General features: G+C 42.4%; 1 protein-coding gene across 2 annotated transcripts in view; it reads right to left on the bottom strand.

The window, feature by feature from the left end:
• The window catches only part of arap1 (ArfGAP with RhoGAP domain, ankyrin repeat and PH domain 1), a 45,462-nt gene that overhangs the window by 7,906 nt on the left and 18,220 nt on the right, over positions 1–19,336 (bottom strand). For both annotated transcript variants that reach the window (XM_084019213.1, XM_084019212.1), the window contains exons 5-26: positions 19,252–19,334; positions 18,698–18,850; positions 18,482–18,551; positions 17,721–17,841; positions 17,416–17,600; positions 16,942–17,048; positions 15,837–16,036; positions 15,316–15,401; positions 14,582–14,764; positions 7,444–7,618; positions 6,897–7,031; positions 6,544–6,679; positions 6,256–6,358; positions 5,669–5,861; positions 4,870–4,915; positions 4,501–4,664; positions 3,125–3,337; positions 2,488–2,593; positions 2,251–2,398; positions 1,586–1,669; positions 1,184–1,261; positions 302–419 (exon numbers count right to left, since the gene is read on the bottom strand). In XM_084019213.1, coding sequence (XP_083875339.1) covers positions 302–419; positions 1,184–1,261; positions 1,586–1,669; positions 2,251–2,398; positions 2,488–2,593; positions 3,125–3,337; positions 4,501–4,664; positions 4,870–4,915; positions 5,669–5,861; positions 6,256–6,358; positions 6,544–6,679; positions 6,897–7,031; positions 7,444–7,618; positions 14,582–14,764; positions 15,316–15,401; positions 15,837–16,036; positions 16,942–17,048; positions 17,416–17,600; positions 17,721–17,841; positions 18,482–18,551; positions 18,698–18,850; positions 19,252–19,334 — 2,887 coding nt within the window. The remainder of the gene's footprint in view (positions 1–301; positions 420–1,183; positions 1,262–1,585; positions 1,670–2,250; positions 2,399–2,487; positions 2,594–3,124; positions 3,338–4,500; positions 4,665–4,869; positions 4,916–5,668; positions 5,862–6,255; positions 6,359–6,543; positions 6,680–6,896; positions 7,032–7,443; positions 7,619–14,581; positions 14,765–15,315; positions 15,402–15,836; positions 16,037–16,941; positions 17,049–17,415; positions 17,601–17,720; positions 17,842–18,481; positions 18,552–18,697; positions 18,851–19,251; positions 19,335–19,336) is intronic.

Raw genomic sequence — 19,336 nt, 5'->3', positions numbered from 1 at the left:
GTCACTTTGAGTAGGTCATGCTATGGGTTGAGTGGGGGAGCACTTCACAAGCTTTATGTCATTGTTTTTGGATCGCTGCGGGCCTCTTCTATCTTCAATTGTTATTTTTACATGCAAATCCATGCTGCTTTCTTAACCAAAAGACATATCAATAGAGCCTATTGGTACATACTGACACAATGTGTATACCAAATATATCAATGGCCAGAAAATTAACTGCATCAAAATAAAACAAAAAGACACAACAAAAGGTTTTTGTCAATTGTTGTGCCTTCTCCAGCTGTCTTCCCATCTTTCTCACCCATTTCCTCCTTGTCGCTGACCTCCCAGCAGTTCCAGTACTCTTTGTGTTTAACCTGGATGTTTCGGCGGTCCAGGACCTCACAGGTCAGCTCTGCTGCTGTCATAGCACCAGGAATCTGGGAGGAAAAGGAACACATTAACTGGAGGTGTACTGAAAGTGTGGCTGAATACCAGGCCTCATGCAGCAAAGTGGTCTTAAATGTCTGTTATATTTGCTGTTAAGAGAATAAAAAGAGAAGTCAACTCCAGATGCCAAACGTTATAAACGTAAGTTACCCGTAAATATATAATAATGGAATTAACTCATGATATGATATTGATGAGTGGCTGCACGGTGGTGTAGTGGGTAGCACTGTCGCCTCACAGCGAGAGGGTCCGGGTTTGATTCCCGGGTCGGGTTTGGGTTCCTTCTGTGTGGAGTTTGCATGTTCTCCCCGTGTAAGCGTGGGTTCTCTCCAAAGACATGCAGGATGGGGATAGGTTCATTGATGACTCTAAATTGCCCGTAGGTGTGAATGTGAGCGTGAGTGGTTGTTTGTCTCTACATGTTGGCCCTGCGATGGACTGGGTGTACTCCGCCTTCGCCCAATGACTCCAGCCGATCCCAGCTGGTAGACGATGGATGATATTGATGCATTTAAAACAATTATGATATATAAATATGTTTCCTCGCCTTGGACAATTTGTGGACTGTGAAAACAAGTTGTTTTATTTCTTATCTTAGTAAGAGTGCTCTCGACCATATGTAAAATGTTCTCACCTCAGAGAAGAAGAAAAAATCCCAGAAATCAATGGGTACTAACAAAATAAGACCAAATCATGGATACTTTGTTGCTTCCTGCATGAGGCCTATTGTGTCATGTGTTGAAGTCCAGGTCACCTTGACATGTTGCTCTGCAGTGTCCTTCTTTTCCTCCAGGTACACTGTACAGATGAAGTGCCCTCCAGGTTCAGTACTCTGAAGTGTCCGACACACACACACACACACACACACACACACACACACACACACACACACACACACACACACACACACACACACACACACACACACACACACACACACACACACACACACACACACACACACACACACACACACACACACACACACACACACACACACACACACGAGACAGAGAGAGAGAAGGTCAGGCAGAAAGATACCAGCATGAGAATAACAAATAAAAGCATGCAAAGATGTCCAACTGCAGCATACACATGGATGCATACAAGCATGCAAACGACACCGGACAGGGTTTGGTGAGAGTGTGTGACTCACGGGAAACTTTGTGTTGAGCTTCTCTCTCACTTGGATGATAACAGTGATCTCCTCTAGCTGCTTCTTTAGCTGCTGCTCATCCACCTGCAAACAAGTAGGAACACATTCACCAACTCCCACAAACAATGAATCAACCATCAACTGACATAATACTTTAATTACAGCTCTATCAGGGATCCCGACCACCATTTAAAACCTCTTCATTCTCTCATTACAGGCTTTCGGACGTTGCGCAGTTGTCTTTGGAGAGAAGTACATTTCCCAACGTCTGCAGGGATTTTATTTTAAGCTCATGAGAGGCAATCCCATCATGATGCATTTCCACACTCCCGCCCCAGCTTCCTTTTAATATCCCCATCACATTCTCTATTTAAATTATTTAAACAACAAGAACTGCAAGAACATAATCTTATCACCACAAAGTAAAAAAATAAAATAATAATAATAGGAGCGACTGGAATCTGTTCCTGAGGGTTTCTTGCTTTTTGGGAGCTTGCAGCTAATAAAAGATGTTCTTTGACATCTCGACCTTTAAAAGCGGTGCAATCTGTGTTGTGCTGGCCGCCTTCTGATGTCATCACTTAAAGATAGATGAATTATCTTAGAGAACAAAATGTTTTGCCCTCCTGTCATCCCTCTGTCCAACAGCGGGCAGTGAGTCTGACCTCAAAGATGAGCGTGTAGTGCTGTATGAGGTCCTCTACAGCGCGGCCAGCAGTGAAGTCCTTCCCGTCGCACTGGAACAGCGTGGGACCAAACACTATGGCCAGGTTATGGAGGTTCATCTGGTTCAGCTCAGAAAAACGCTGCACACTAAAACATATGCAGGGGAAACACACATGGGAACGTGCAGACAGACATGCGTAGAGGTACAGGGGGATTTAAACGTGTGCGTTTCTCACCAGTATAGGTGGTTGATAAGAGCTTGTAGTGTAGCCTTGTTGACACGAGGCAATCTGTTCAACAGCAGCTGGTACTGGGAGATTTTCTTGCCTACATCCTGAATGGCTGCAGTCAAAGACAGAGAGAGGGGAAGGAAAAAAGAAAGTGATGAATCCGGAGGGAATATAAAGAGGAGCAGTATCACAGAGCGTGTCAGGAAGTGTAAGAGGGAAAGATGAAAAGCACAGGATGAGAGTGTAAGAGAAGAAAAGGGAGAGATGGTGAAGAATCATTAAAGAATTATTAGTGAAAGGGGGACAGAGACATAAAAATGTAGACAAATATAGTAAGAGAGGAAAAAGAAAAACAGACTGCGAGATTCAAATCAGAGTTAACAGCGATGAGCTCCTGAGATTTTCTGTAGTTCTCCGACACACAACCATATTTAATTGTGAATTGATATGCTAACCAGTTCAGGTGTATGTATGCAGCATTTGGCAAATGAAATGTCACAATATTTCTAGCTCTCTTTAATAAATAGAAAAACCTGAATATCCACGTGAATAGATCAGATCAATGTGTTTTGGGGGGGATGTGGGTTGCTCAATTCACAGCTCGCCTACACTGCAGGGCCCAACCACATATTGCAATTCTTACCAGCAGCATTGAGCCAGGCGCTGGCATCTTCTGACGTGAACACTCCCTCTCCTAACTCCCTGAAGAAGCGTTTGAGTGTGTTGGAGACGTCGTCCAGCTGGTGCTCTCCTTCTCTCAGACGAAGACTGCGAGCATCATGGCAGAATCTTTCGCACAGCGCTGCTACACGGGAGTTCACACCGCTTTTACGATATATCCCCTCAGAGGTCAAGCCTAGAAAAAATAACAGACCACAAAATATTAACAACAGAGGCAATCTCTCTACTGTAACTCTTAGAAAGGACATACTAGAACAACATGGTTGGATTTTAAAAAAACCTTGTTATTCAGATTCCAAGAAAATAAAGTGACCTGGGTGTGAAACTTTTCATGAGTGCAAGTTATGTCCACTAGAGGGCTTCTGGTCCTGTTCTTCTGTTAAATGTTCTAGGGATCAAATCTGATCTCAATGTAGTTCCTTTATCTCAGACTTTAAACAACTGGTCAAGACCAGACATTCCAGAGCAAGAGCCCAAAGTTCCTCATATGACTAGTAGAACTCACTATACATTGTCGTAAGGAATGAAAAAGCTGATCACATGAAGGATGCTTACATTAAATGACATGACATGTTAAATGACCACTACTTGTACATGAAGGCAAAAAGTGGGAGTGAGAGGAGGAAAAAGGAGATCATTGGGAGCGGACAGAGGTTGGCAGATTGGAGAGAGAAATCAGGTCAGCTGGTGGAAGTGGGAGGACGCCAAAGGATGAAAAGTATTAAATATACAAAAGAGAGGAAAAGAAAAGGCAGCAAGGAAGGACAAGAGGAGGTGGAACTGAGTTGTTTTGTTGTCTTGCAGTCTCTCACAGAGACACACACAAAAGTGTGCACACACACAGTCACACAAAAAAGACTGCGGCCACCTATGTAGACAGCAGGGCTCGACATCGATGGCTGTCAGGTTGCCATTGGCAACCGTTTTGACAAATTGGCTTTCTCTTACTTGACCTTTGAGTACCAGCAGTGGCAACCACTTTTTAAAAATTGTGAGGGATCTGTGAAGAACATGACAGCAGCTGCACTACCTGTATTTTGTTTAACCAGGAATTGATGGTGAACACATGTAATGATAACTTAAGATTCAGATTCTGTAAGATTCTATCAGTTAAATCACAAACTATAAAGAAATCTGTTCAGTTACTGTAATAAAGCTTAAAAAATGTATTATTTTATATCACATTTTCATTATTGATACCTGGTAAATCAGGCACTTGACTTGACGTGCATTTAACTGTTAGTGCCTCTGCATGACGACACAGTGTGTAACGGAGAAACACAACAACCTTAAATTCAATTGTGTCGCTGTCCGTGAACATCTCTACGTGACTCTCACCGCACTGTGTGATGTAGCCGATGCAGCTGTGTACTATGACAGGTATGTCCGTCTCCGTCAGCTGCTGTTGGCTCAGTGTGTCTCCTCCCCTCCCTGCTGCCGCCTGTATGGCCCCACTCCAGCCTGCAAAGTCCAACTTCCTCTCTCCCTCTATGTACAGAGTTCTGAATAGAGAGATAGAGGGACAGAGGGGAGAAGAGAAGGGGAGAAGAGAAGGGGTAAGAAGGGATAAAAAAATAAAACAAGCCAAAAAAGGGGCGGGTGTAGAAAATACCAACAATTATTGGTAATTTGTAACAAGTTGTCAAGTCATTTCCCTTCAAGTATCGCCAATGAAACAATCGGCAAACAAACAATCTCCCCTCTCACCTGCCCCTCTCCACCAGAACCAGCACCTCATTGTCTTGTTGAATCGCTGTGAAACACAAATACACAGTCAGTACATTTGTATTATTTCCAGGAGGAGTGTGCAACCTGTTGCTGCATGTTTACTTGCATGTGTGTGTGCGTCCGTGAGTGAGTATGCTCCTCTGTGTCTGTCCATTCTTCTTAGTTATGGTTGCATGCTCAGGGACCTCTTGTGTTTGCGGTGACTAACACTTTCTCAAAAAAACTTTTATGGTCTGTTTTATCAGTCGGCCCCTGCTAGTCATAGCACAGCTGAGAGCATCACCAAACCCCGGACACTATCCTGCACTCACACCGACACTGGGAGGAAACGATTTGCTTACTTCCATTGTTTTTCCGACGGTGTGTTCGGCAAACAGCTGACTGAACGACCAGTACACACACCACCGAGTACAACGCCACAGAAAGCTTAATAGAATGACTTTGAGCCAACTGCCTGCATACGTCACTGCTCCTTTTGGAGTTTGAATGAAGTACAACTCCTTACAGGCCATTGGTGCCAATTCTGGGTTGTAATTATTCAATCACACAATACAGCCATGGTTGATGCAGACCCACCTGATAGACATCTGCATTCTACCGGCTTCTAATTCCAGACACAGTTAACTCTGAAGATATCTGTCCCTCAAACTGTTGTATTAAATGCTCTTAGATTTATTTCTGGCCGACTGTTCTGTTGATGATCTGAGCACTCCCACCCTGTTACTGTGTATGTACGGATTACAGTTTGTGTGCGTGTGTGTTTATGCGTCTCACTCACAGAGTTCATTCAGTTTGCGGAGGTGGATCTCCTCTCCCTGGCTGTTCTCCAGGTAGGCATGAAGTGTGGAGCCCACCAGAGCAAACCAACCAACCTTGGATGTTTGGAGGTTCAAGCCGTCTTTACACTTCAGGCGCCCAATCCGCTCGAAAGCCAGCCTCAGCAGCGGCTCGGCAGTGACTGGGATAAAGCTCTGTAAATAAAAGGGGAACATTATGTTTATGCTTTGTATTGCACATTAATAATTGTTCCCCCAGTCTGTGCATTACTGAACCCCTCTGTGAAAACTAATACTAGTTAAATTGTTACTGCTTATTTGCTAATTAAAATGTAATTTCTGCAGAGCAGAAGGTCAAAGTAGCTGTTGCTGCACATCATCATACTGCTGACAATTGCATCAGCTGTAAAGAGTGCTGCTCCGAAGGAAAATAAGTGGCACAGGAAACAAGTCAGCATTAGCTAGCCTTGTCCTGACCACTCGGCAGCATTTCCAACCTCAGCATAGCATGGCCTGCTCCTGTGTCAAGTCTTAAGGGTCCACCTGAGGAGAGTTCGTGTCTACACCCCAATATGTATTGGGTGGTTACCTTGGCAATAGACTTGATCCATTCCCTGTGGCTGTCTGGGTCATCAGTGCCAAACAGATAGATGCGCTCGGACTCTGAGTAGAGTTCAAAGGTGTGTTCATACCTGAGGGTTGGAAAAGGAGGTTAGGGAGAAGTGAAACAAAGGGTGATGTGAAAAATTAGGTGAAAGGGAGAGATTTCATTTTTGTCCATGTGCCTGACATGCGTTTGGTATATCTCACTTCGACAGACAGACTGTAAAATGATGCAGAAATGAATCAGTTTGTGTGTACGAGTGTGTTTGTATACCCGTGTTTCTCAGGTGCGTCGACGGCCAAACAGACTATCTCCGAAGCCTTCAGAGCTCCGTTAGGGTTCGAGTTCTTGTCACTCTCATAGTAACTGAAGGTGCCGTCATTCACTGTGCACCAGCGACGACTGAACTCTAGAGGAAGGGACGAATATTCAGAACGACAACAACACAAATGGCGTCTGTAGACATTGGAATCTTTATTGCACTGCGTGGCTAATAGTGAAGCCAATTTTTAACGACTGCATTACTTTGTTTGCTGGCTTTACAAATGCACAGTGTTTTCATAATTAGTGTTCTTTGTCACTGTGGGGTGGAGTGTGAGTAAATGTCAGCCTTGAATGGTAAATACCGTCTTTGCCCTTGCGCTCTGTGATTGCCCGAGCCATGGATGCAGTCTTAAACAGGAAGCCATTGTGAGACACGCAAGGTGGTGCCGAGTAATGTACCGCCTCCATGCCTCCGACAACCTCTGACTTCGGAAGCTCTGAAGGAGAACCAACAAACAGTGAAATAATCTTCTTTTGTAATGCAAAAACATACAGGCCTATCTGAAAGAAAAAGTGCGTCTGGCTTAGTTTAGTGGAAAATCTTATACATCCCAAACACTCATGGGTATGACAGGAATGTGTGTTGGGTTATGTAACTTTTATGGATGACACTATTGCTGGAAAACAAATGTCAATGGTATGAAAGATGCACATCTGGAAAGTATAAGAAAAATGCATTATATTGTCCCAACAATCATTTTGACAGTATTATTGTCACATAGCTACATAGACACTATCAGCCTTACAGCATACATACATAAAGCCAATATAATTTACAATCCAGACGGTATATGTGACACACATCACTGAGAAACAGTTTGATTAGTTGCATGTGAAGTATTACCGTACCTGTGTTGAGATTGTGGCTGATTAACTCAGCCTGTAAGGGTTGTGAGTGTGCGTTGGCCAGGGAGAGAGCAGTGGGCCAACTTGCCATACCAGTTGAACAATTCACATCTGCACCGCAGAAAATCAGACTCAACGTTTCCAGCACATCACTGCACTGCACGTTTATGCAAAGAGCCTAGGGTCAAGGAGAGAGGATGGGAAAATCAAAACACCATTGAAGCCGTTATGTACAAAAATAACATATTGAGGCCACTGCACAAGCAACATAGCATTCTCTCCATCTATTAGACTTGTGTCAAATACTATATGTAAAGATGAGTGTGAAAATTAAACCAATTTATCACAGTAAAAATCACATTTTTGATTGACTAAAACAAGTAAATGTGAACTGGCCTAATACAGTTAACCTACTTAACTTAACTGGTTAAGATCAAATATTCACACACTACTGCACTACTAATGAACTCTGGTCTGGTTGGGAGGGGGGAAACAACAGGGTGGGAAAGGGAGATGCAGTTACAGTGAGACAGAGAAAGAAAGAGATTAAATGAGTAAGAGTGATACTAAACTGATGACTTCTGTAAAAAACTGCAGCTGCTGACCTGGCTGCAATCATGTCATGCGAATCCTCTGTCAGCTTTGTTTCAAAGGAAACAGCTGAGGTCAAACTCAGTGTGTGCGTAGGCAGGTTCAAATCTGCAGCAGGCCCTCTACTGATCCACAACCACCAACAGTGCAATGAGGCACGCACTTGTCAACACTGCTATGTCTTTACCAAGCGGACGTTAATGCAATGTCTTATTTCTTATTTTTGAAAAACAAATAAACTGTACTGTCAATAAAAAAGGTAAATTATATGAAGATTTACAGAACCTGTGGAGTCCACTCTGAATCCACTGCATTTAATAACAAAGCAAGCTGGAGCCATATTTAATGTATTAGTTTGTTAGTCCCCAGTAATATTTTGCTTAATTCCAGAGAAGCGCCAGGGAAGAGAACTTTGATGTAAAAGCAGATAAGTTGTCATGTAATTCAGTGGTATTGAAGTGTTACATGTGTTGCTTTTTTATTCACTATTTGAGTCAAGGATTTATTGAGGTTATTGAGTTCCATTACATCCACATGGACTAATTACAATCTTTAAATGTGCAACATGAAGCCATGTGACCGAAAACTAAAGTGCAAATGCACGTAGATTTGGTGGGAAAATAAAAAAACAAAACAAAACAAAAAACTTCAATATATCTTTGGAAAAAACAGCAACAATAATTTGTTAAGTAGAAAAAACAAACAGATAACAATGTCAAAAGAGGAACATCTTCCCACAATCCAAAACCACTATTTTAGTTCCTAGAAGTGGATTATCATGATATTTTAGAGATGAATTGGTTTTAAACCAGATGATGATAAACAATAGATTTCTGTATCTGACAACAGAGGATACAACTACTGTGTTGTGTGTTGGACATTGTGTCCAAAAATGATAAAGTCACATGTAAAGAAAGTGGAAGGAGGGGGAGGCGGAATATATTATGACTGAGAAGAGGAGGATGCAGTGTTTTTACAGCTGGGGAGTTGAACACACACACACACACACACACACACACACACACACACACACACACACACACACACACACACACACACACACACACACACACACACACACACACGTCTGTCTTCTGTTAAAAACCAATAAGCTCTTTTGGATCTGATTGAGAAATTCCACAGCACTCTGTCACACACACTCTGTCACACACACACACACACACACACACACACACACACACACACGCACACACACAAATTGAAATTGCACAGGAAAGCCTTACACATGCACACACAAAAGATTGCGACAAACATCATCTCATCATCAAGTTATCGCAAACGCTTGATGGCTGTTGCTGCTGCTAAGGGTGGCCCAACCAGTTATTAGGTTTAGGGGGCAAATACTTTTTCACATAGGGCAATGTACATTTGGATTTTTTTTCCCCCTTAATAAAAGAAAACTTCATTTAAAAACTGCATTTTGTGTTTAATTGTGTTGTCCTGGCCTTATATTAAAATTTGTTTGATGAAACATTTAAGTGTGACAAACATGCAAAAAAAGAAGAAAGCAGGAAGGGGGCAAATACTTTTTCACACCACTGTATACTGTACTCTGCAACGCTTGTATATAAGGCCACTCTAGTTTGAGCAGCTTCTTCTTGTTTACATATGGAGCAAATAATACAGGTCCCATATTCAGACACACTTGAACGTACATTTCACGTATCAGTAAATCAGTCTGAATACCTACAACCTGAAACAGTCTGAAAGCACACGTGTTTTCAGTACCATCTTGGATCAATGGGAAAGACAGAGTGCTGATTCCTGGGGGGGGGCGGGGTCGACATCTTGTATCTCCACCTGTTTCTGCTTGGACACGGCATCACACTTCTGCCAGAGACACAATTTACTGTATTTCTCCTGCATTGTTCAACTCACATCTTGCAGTCTTTTGCTTTACTTTCCTGCAAACTCCTTTTCCTCACAAGAATGAAGGGAACTAATTTCGCTTGCCTGGTTTTTACAGCCTTACATTTGGGGAAACTGTAAACTACAAATAAAAACATGAGTTTAGTGTGCTCTGTTACTGTTTTTTTTTTTTTTAGAGAGACAATGTCTGCCCACTCCTGTTTTATCCAGTTTAAATGTTGCACTGACCTGACCATCTTGTTTAGATGTAGTGGCTGATACCACAAGCCACAAAAGTCAATATTCAGATCAATCTCTGCAGGCTTACATTGCCACCAGACTACAAGCCAAGCCATATAGCGATGTACTATTATTTGACCATAAGCACGATGCAGCTCAGAAACAGTACTTCGCTGCATACACTGTGACGTTTTGTGAAGACATGTACCTAAGCCTGATCATTTTGTGTTCCAGTCAAAAATGAACATAACCAGCCCCCTGTCCCATGTTAACGTACATGTGAAAGCTTTTATGTATGTAGGTCAGAGTCCTCCAATGCATCAATAGCCAGCCATGTGCCTTCTGAACAAGAGAAGTGCACCAATCAGAACAAAGTACAATGAGGAAATGGGTGTTTGAAGACCTCACGCCCTCCAACATCTGCTGCCTATGAAACAGGGAGTAATGTAATAACACACACACACACACACACACACACACACAAAGAAAGAGAGAGAGAAGAGAAGGGAAATCAAGAATCTTACCAAATCTCCCCAGAGAGAGAGAGAAGGAGAAAGAGACAGAAAGAGATTGTATCTGGGTGTGTCTAAAATCACAGCCTCCATCTGGTCTCTGCAGTTATTTGGGGCAGAACTGGAGGAAAAGAAAGAGATGAGAGGCGCAGAAAAAAAAGATATCGTGAAAGGAAGATGAAAGCGTTTCCGTGGGGCACATAAATTAGAAACTAATTGCACTTGGCTACAAACTCAACACTCAGACCTCCTACTGTACAGACGGACACACAGAAGATTTTGTGTAGTCCACTTTACTAAGTACTGAACGTCCAACCCGGCACACATCCATATATATGCGTATGTCCACATCCTATTAAATCCAGATGAGAAAGTTATTCACATATGTTCCGTCATCACCTAACCAGGAACAGAATGCAGAGACGGGGAGATGGAGAGAGAGTTGGAGGGTCAAAAGCCAGACGGATGAAAAGGGGAAAGAGAGGATGAGAATGAAATTGGCCCAGAGGAAAAAACTAAAGAAAGACACACACAGAGGGAGGAAAAGAAGAAAAGAAACGGGAAATAAACAAGAAAGCAGATTTGATCTCCCTGTACAATTGGAAAGGATTTATAACCCAAATCCTAAACTGTGAATGACAAAATGAGAGGACTCAATTGGGAAAGAGAGGAAAGATGAGGCAAAAAGAATGAGCAATAGCAGAGAATGGACAGAAAGAAAGCCACTCTCTATAAAAACTATAAAAACACAAAAAACAAGCCTGTAAAGAGTTTTTACTGCTGCCTCTCAGCTGTGTGTTGTCTGCTATAAGAAGAACCAATAAGCTGCTGACTGTCACCAGGAAGCAGTCAACATGAACACCAGCAAACACAAGCTCAAGAAGACTGGGATCAGGCATTGGTTGCGGTTGATATCAACGAATACTGACGTATGTTTAGAACAAAAATGGCAATCCGATCAGAACAATGAATGAGTGTTACAATATTTCAATCAAATAGCTTTGTTTGAACAAATACAACAATGATGCACGACAGCACTAGTCTCCCTTAAGATAACTGACCCGAACTTGGCAAAAGCACACACATACTCTCAAACCGTCTCACCCTGGGTTAAATTGTAAGTCACTTTGGATAAAAGCGTCTGCTAAATGCCCTAAATGTAAATGTAATTACTCGATTCCATACTCTACATGTGTCTGTCAAACATCTTTTATGCTCCACCCAGTGCTTTTCGTCTTCTCTGCTCTCTCACAAAAGAGAAAAAGGAAAACGCAAAGCATTTTTAAAGTATTTTGTTAAGCAAAAGGTTTCTAAAAAAGGTTCAAATATCAGTATAAAGTAACAAGACACCTGGAGGAAGTGTTCTTTGCATGCTCCAACACATAATGTTTCGTAAAAACACGAACACTACGAGAGCAGCCAATATGAAACCCAATGAATGAATGAAAGACTGTGGAAAGCATCAATAGTTGACAACCTAGGGCAAAATAGAGATGGGGGACACGAAGCAGGAAGGGATAGCGTGAGAGAGACAATGATGTCCATTGACAGAGGTGAACCTATAATCTACTCTAGTACACAGAGAACAGACACGCACAAGCACAGAGGCACACAAATATGAATATGCATGTTAACGCATCACGGCCCACTCAGCCCAGTGAAAACCGTGCACACAATAACTCTAATGTGCTCGCTGACATAGAGCCACAGTAGCAGTGCAGAAACTATGTCCCACAAGTTACTTATTCAAGTATTTTTATTGCACTGAGATCACTTACTGTCAGAGATCCAAAGTCCAATGGCAGACATCTCTATACTCACAAACTTACCCTCTTTAAAAATCACATTTACACATAAATGTACAAAAACACCCAGATGCAGACAGACAAAAATACTTTCACTACCCTCTCCTACAGCTCACAGACACACAAAACCATACCTGCAACTTTTCAGTTCCTTTCAAATCACTCCTCTGTTTGAATGCCAGTCGACAGACAAAGTTGCGAAAGAAAAAAAAAACAAAAAATAAAAACAGTTTGTGATGCTTTAGTCTGGCAGAAAGTTAGGGGAATACTACAAATTACAAATAAGAAAAAGAGCCAGCACTGAAGAGATCAACTTTCTTCCGCGGCTGCAGCCAAACAATGAGGAGGGGAAGAGAGGGAGAGGCGGAGTTACAGCACATTCCTGTTAAAGCAGTGAGTAATGATGTCACAATCAGGAAAAAAAAAGGAAAAACAAAGAAGAAAGGAAACAGAAGTGAAGATAAAAAGTCGGGACTAGGTAAACAAACCTGAATGTGAGCCAGAGACACTCCCCTAGTAGTCCCACAGTCCGCAAACTTCAGCTTGCCTCTTGTTTTCACACTCATACACTGCCTAATGCCTTTTCACAATAGTCAACAAGAGCTTTTATTTCTTTAGACACACCCAACTGGAAAGAGCAGCAACACAGAGCTGAGGAACTTAAAGTATGTGAAGCACAGGTAGAGCACCATCTGTTTGGAATGAGGGGAAGTTCGGCATTCAAAAAGACTAGAAAATTGCTCACGTTCTCAAGGGACAGCCTCAGAGGGACATTAGAAACAAGAAAAAAGAGATTGCCATCATGGAGGAGGACTGGTGATAAGAAATGATAAGAAAACATCCTTTATCTCCTTCTGCACATCTCAAACACAGTGACTCACACGCACACACACAGACAGACACACGCACACTTGAACGCTTGAGGGAGGAAAAATAGAGCCCACGGTCAGGTGCTGTGACTCACTCAAACACTCAGTGTGTGTGTGAGCAGTCCACATTGTTTGTGGTTAAGTGGGTTAAGCAGCTAATGAGTGACCCAGCAGGGTCTGAACCACTAAGACATTTTACCTCACACAGTGGAGCACAGCAAAAGGCACAATATAACCCCCATCGTGTTGATGGGGCAGGTGTGTGTTTTCTGAGCTCCCCCATTAACTGGGACATGAGGACAGATACGCTGGTAGACCGTCCTGGGCTGTAGTCTACAGGTAGTCATTGTTATGTCTCCCTGGCAGAGAGGCCACTGCCCATTCTCTTGCACCACTAGTATGACTTTACATGTTCTGATGATTCAGAAGCCAGGAATTCACAAAATGAAACATCACTTTAATCACTTCAATTTAGCTCGACTCTTAATGGTATAGTGATAATGGTATGGTATTTAGATTATTGCAATTGGCCAGAGGTGGGAAGTAACGACTTACTAATACTTGAGTATAGATTGTCTGTACTGCCAGACTGTTCTTTAAATGCTGGACTTGATCTGGGATTCAGCCAGCTGAATGAGGTGAAGTGATAAATGTAGCTTTCCTGTATCAGCTAAGTGGGAAGGTAGAAAAGAGAAGTGGAAGAGTTAACTGTAGACTGGCTACCTTCTTGTCTGACTGGAAACCCATGAAACTACATACTTTTTTAAAGATTTTAAGGTGAGCTTGCTGAGTTATTTGACATTTGGTTGAAAAGGAAAAACATGCTCTCCTTTAGTGTAATTGTAGACTCAGAAAAGTGTATCAACAGTTCTTTTTGAACTGGTTTCACAGGAAAAGCCTGTGGTTGTTGTCTCTGTCGATCAGTTAATCTATCTATCTTAGTGGTAAGAATGCAACACAGTACATGTACAGTATGTTTTTGCTGTACAAAGTAGAATTACAACTAAGTCTGTGACAGAGGAGTCTCGATGATGTCTTGAAAATACATTTCAGTCATAGTGGATTGTTAAAACAACAATTTCCGTTTCCCCTTAATCCTCCCTGCGTACGAAAGCTTCTCTTTCTCAATGCCTGTTTACTGAGTCTGGCGTGTTTCACAATGTAGTTTTGTATCATAAATCTCTATAACCCCAATCCAAAACATGTTGGCAAACACAGACAAAAGCAATCAACCAATGCACCGACTTCAACTTACATTGTTCAGCTCTCTCTGGTTCCCGTACAGAGGGTGGTACTTCCTGTATTTGCCATGGCGGTATTTGTTGGTGATGAAGCGCCGTCTGTCTTCGCTGCAGCTAGAGGACGTTAAAGCTTCACTTGGCGGGACGTTAGCTGCCCAGAAACTGTTAGCCCTCTCGTTGCCAAGCAACAAGAACACCTGCATCACAGGTAGGGTTAAGGACAATTATTTCCACACATTAGGAAAGATAGGAAATCAATATACAGTTTAGTAAGTTTGCCTGTAAATTCTGTTTATTAACAGTATTTTCATTACAGTGGCTAATATTCACACCCCTTTTGTGTGTAAATCAATATAATGCAACACCACTACTAACGGCCTCAGAAATAACCACAAATTGAAACCCCGAAAACACTGTGTCAACAAACAAAAACTAGACATTGTAAGCTTCACAAAGATTAACTACAGGGCTGTTATATTAGACTGCAATACATTATACAAGTGTGCCAAATAAACTGCTACCTCAGTATAAATTAATCTGCAGCTCTGTCTGGGTTTAAGCAGCTAAATGAATCGGTCATGAGTTAGAAGTAGTTCAGGTCACGGGAGGGGCATCTTATATTTTTTTCTGTGTGTGTGAGTGTGTGTGCATTTATATATATGGAGAGAGATATACACATTCATACACACACACACACACACACACACACATATATATATATACATACACACACACACAACGTGTTTACCTGTCTAAGCTCTTCTGTCCAGACTTTCCTGTCCATCTTCAGACTACGAACCTTGGAGATGCTAGGACCCAGTCCTCTGTGCTCTCCTGGAACCGACACACACACACACACACACAGGCACACACAGGCACACACACACACACACACACACACACACACACACACACACACACACACACACACACACACACACACACACACACACACACACACACACACACACACACACACACACAGTAACAGTAATGTGAAATTCTACTGCAACCACCCTAATAATAACAAGTTTTTACACCATGCTAATTGATAGTTGTCAGTCATTGCAACGCACAGCAAAAGTTAAATCCCCTGTTTAATTCTAACTTTATCTTGAAGACTTGTATGAACATGCAGATAATCCAAAACATGCTGAAAACAATGTAAAAATGTGTTCAACAGAAAAATATTCACATTGCCAAATGTACAAACATGCCTGCACACACCACACATAATAAACACTAATCCAAACCCACACACACACTAACCTGCGCATCGTTTGCAGACCACCACACACAAGTTGATGGCAGCCCATTCCGGCTTGGGAGCCTCACAGTCGGCACAGAGGCTGTTGCTAGGCTCCGCCCAGATCTGCTCTGCCACCTCACTATTCGACAGCGCCTCACCTATCGCATCCCGCATGGCGTCCACCCACAGCTCTCGTAGCTGCTCTGTTTCTGCGATGAAACTGCGAAGGGAGACAAAAAGGCGGCTGAATGTTAAAGCCGACATGATGATTTCGATAACAAGTAAGTGTTAGAAATGACCAAGCCTGCTTTGGTCCTGTGTGTGTGAGAGAGTGTATCGTTATGCTCATGAACCGCCTGAGTAGTGACTCTGACTCTGCTCTTGTTTTTCTAAAAATACTTGAATCAAAGACTGGAAATTATACAAACACACAAACACACACACACACACAAACACACACACACAGATTTGTGGCTTGACGCAGACTCGCATGCCTGAATCCTTCCTCTTCTCATGTGTCTAACAACACATAGGTCTCTGTCCTTAAAGTACACACAGACACACATAGACATACACGCACACACTTCTCAACACACACACACTTCTCAAACGACTAGGACTTAAAAAGTGCACACTCAGACTGAGACACACACTGACTCACAGTCAAGCTCTTATACAAACACACAAGCCTTTTCAGATTTCCCCATCCTGTCAAGCTGAGCCCTCGCAGTGCAGGCTGTGCGTTGTCTGCCAAAAGACCACACCACACCGACACAAACACTTGTGCACACACATCTCCTTCACTCTTCTTCACACTCTCTCACAAACACACACACACACACACACACACACAAAGGGCTTTTCACATTCTCCAAAGATGTCCAGCTGAGGACTGTGAGGATGGCTCGACGGTGGGAATTCTCAGTAAAACAACGTGATCTAATTTTCCTGGAGTATCCTAGCATCAGCTGACTCAGACCGACTCAGCTGTTGACTTTCAAGGAAAAATTATACCTTATGCAGGATACTTAAAGAAGACACAAAGCACGCATCCAGGTCAAGTGTTTAAGTTCACAGTCTACACACGAAAGAGAGTCAGTAAGTGTTTTTGTGTACATGCAGTACCTGAATATACGGTAAGGTGTGGTGAGATCAAAGCCACGACGATCGGTGTCTTTAATATTTCCTACATTCATCTCAATGGATGTGATACCCACTCCTAAACGATAGTCCTGGAAGAAGAAAAAACAAAACATTTTTCTGGGCGAGATCAACTTTTTGTTCAACATTTTTTAATTGCTATATCACATGAACGTTACCGTTTTTTGTAATGTGAAGTAGGCTGAAGGAATCTTCACTAGAGTATCTACAAATGTAACCTTCAATTTAGACAATGAACTAGGTCGATGTATGATTTATTAAAAATCAGTCATCAATTTCATCTGATGCTTTTTGCAAAGGCAAAGCGAATGATGCAATGATGATTTTTCTGTGTCAATTATGGATTGGCAGAAGCATTTTATCAACTCAATGGAACCTTTTATTGTTAAAGGGTAACATTTCAAAATAAAGGTTACACTACACACAGAAGGTCCTTACCTCAATGTTTTTGTAGAGATAGACTTTATCTGAGGCGACAACGGTATAAAGTTTGGAGCGTAACCCTCTGAGCTCCAGATAGCCCTGATAGGCTGGGGTCAAAGGTGAGCCGGGGTTCATAGTGCTGCGCAGATGGCGCCCCCTGGTGCAGTCCTGTAGTACAGTCACCCATTCATTTCTCTCAGCTGGAAGAACAGACATGCTTAGTAAAACATGCATGCACAAATGAACCAAAGATACTGTGCATATGTAGCTGTGCACGCACCAGACATATGCACATGACATTTTACACACAACAGACAGACCTTCACTTTCAGCCCTGAAGATAAATGTCCGGTTGTTTGTGACAACCTCCAACTTCAGCTCTCCCACACTGGTCACACTAGTGATGACGGCGGTAGAGATGATCCCCTTAGAATACACGTCCTGCAATAGACCACACACACACACACACACACACACACACACACACACACACACACACACACACACACACACACAGCAACAACTACTGTTAAATAGATCCATATCTAAAATACAGCATGCAGGAAGAGCGTGGGCGTGTGTGTTCATGTTTGTGTTTGCATGAACGGGAAAGGCCAGCTTCATTAATCGGTGTATTTTAAAAAAGCGACTGTCTCACAGAACACAATGCAGGATGTGTGAAGCTCATCACCACAGGACGCCCCAGTTTTTAATGCATGTTTGGTCTGCTTCCTAAAGCCTTATATGCAGGGTCAGCTGTTGAAATTGAACAAACCCCCTCGTGCTTACATGTTGTAAACATATCTCAATTGATAATTGCCTCCAGTTTAGCTATGGGTTTTAAGGTTTCACTACAGACATACTTCCACTGCTCACTAATGAGTGTGGAGAAAGAAAATCTATATACCGTATATATATATACACCCAACATGCATGCATGCACTTTGTGGTGAAAGTTTGGCAGGCTGCTGTGCTTACAGCTCCTGAGGAGTTGGACAGTTGGTTCTGAAGACAGAACAGGCTTTTGATGAAGTTACTCATGTGATCATGTGGTGGAGTAACTGCACATGGTTTTTGTTACCTTCTCATTGTCAAAGTATCTCAGGTAGTCAACATCCAGCTTTACCCATCGTCTCTGATAATAAAGGGCCCTGTGTACAAGAACATACACACAAATATATATATTCATAAGCATGAAGTTCAAACCCTAGGATAGAGGATTTGCCGGACAACAAAACAGATATCTGTTTTGTATTGTTTGATTCCCTTTAATGTGTGTATATGTTGTCACTCATACCCTTGAGGTGGATTCTTGTCCAGCCAGCCCATCTTGATGACAGCAGCAAGCTGAGAGCTGTCGTCTTTTGGCAGAGAGGCCCGTCTGCCATTGCTCGGCAGGTAGACACTTCCTTGCATACTGCCAATGCCCCCGTCCTGCCATGAACTAGGACTTTGGATGCACAGAAATAAGCGCACAATCACACATTAAATGATAACAACAGAAATCAGCCAGGAAACCAACAAGCATATATTTTGTCACCACAGAAACCAAGGTGGTTGCCATTGAAAAGTGTTCTGCACAATACCAAGAATCTGTTTTTGTGATAGTCCACACGGCATAAACCCAGTTTGTTTACACAACAGATGTTTTAAGTTTTAATCAAGCAAGCTAAATGGCCTGATTCTAGTGGATTAACAAATGCATCAAAGTACCGGTAAGCACTTAAAACCACGACCTTACATTGGAGCTATATGCTGCCGATGTACTGACTACGGTCAAAACTGTCTCTGTGGTTGCTTGTTGACTTTTTTTTCTATTACACAGGCTGTTTGTGTTGCTGCATGACTCACTCATCATCATCCAACAGCTCGTCATCACTGCACAAAGAACTGTACCGTCCCTTCACCCGGCAGGGCACTTGCAGGGACATATCCT

The sequence above is a fragment of the Eutrigla gurnardus genome, assembly GCF_963514095.1.
Source record: "Eutrigla gurnardus genome assembly, chromosome: 10".
In the NCBI taxonomy this organism is placed as follows: Eukaryota; Metazoa; Chordata; class Actinopteri; order Perciformes; family Triglidae; genus Eutrigla; species Eutrigla gurnardus.
Note: the sequence above shows the minus strand (reverse complement) of the source record. Positions and strands in the feature narration are given on the sequence as shown.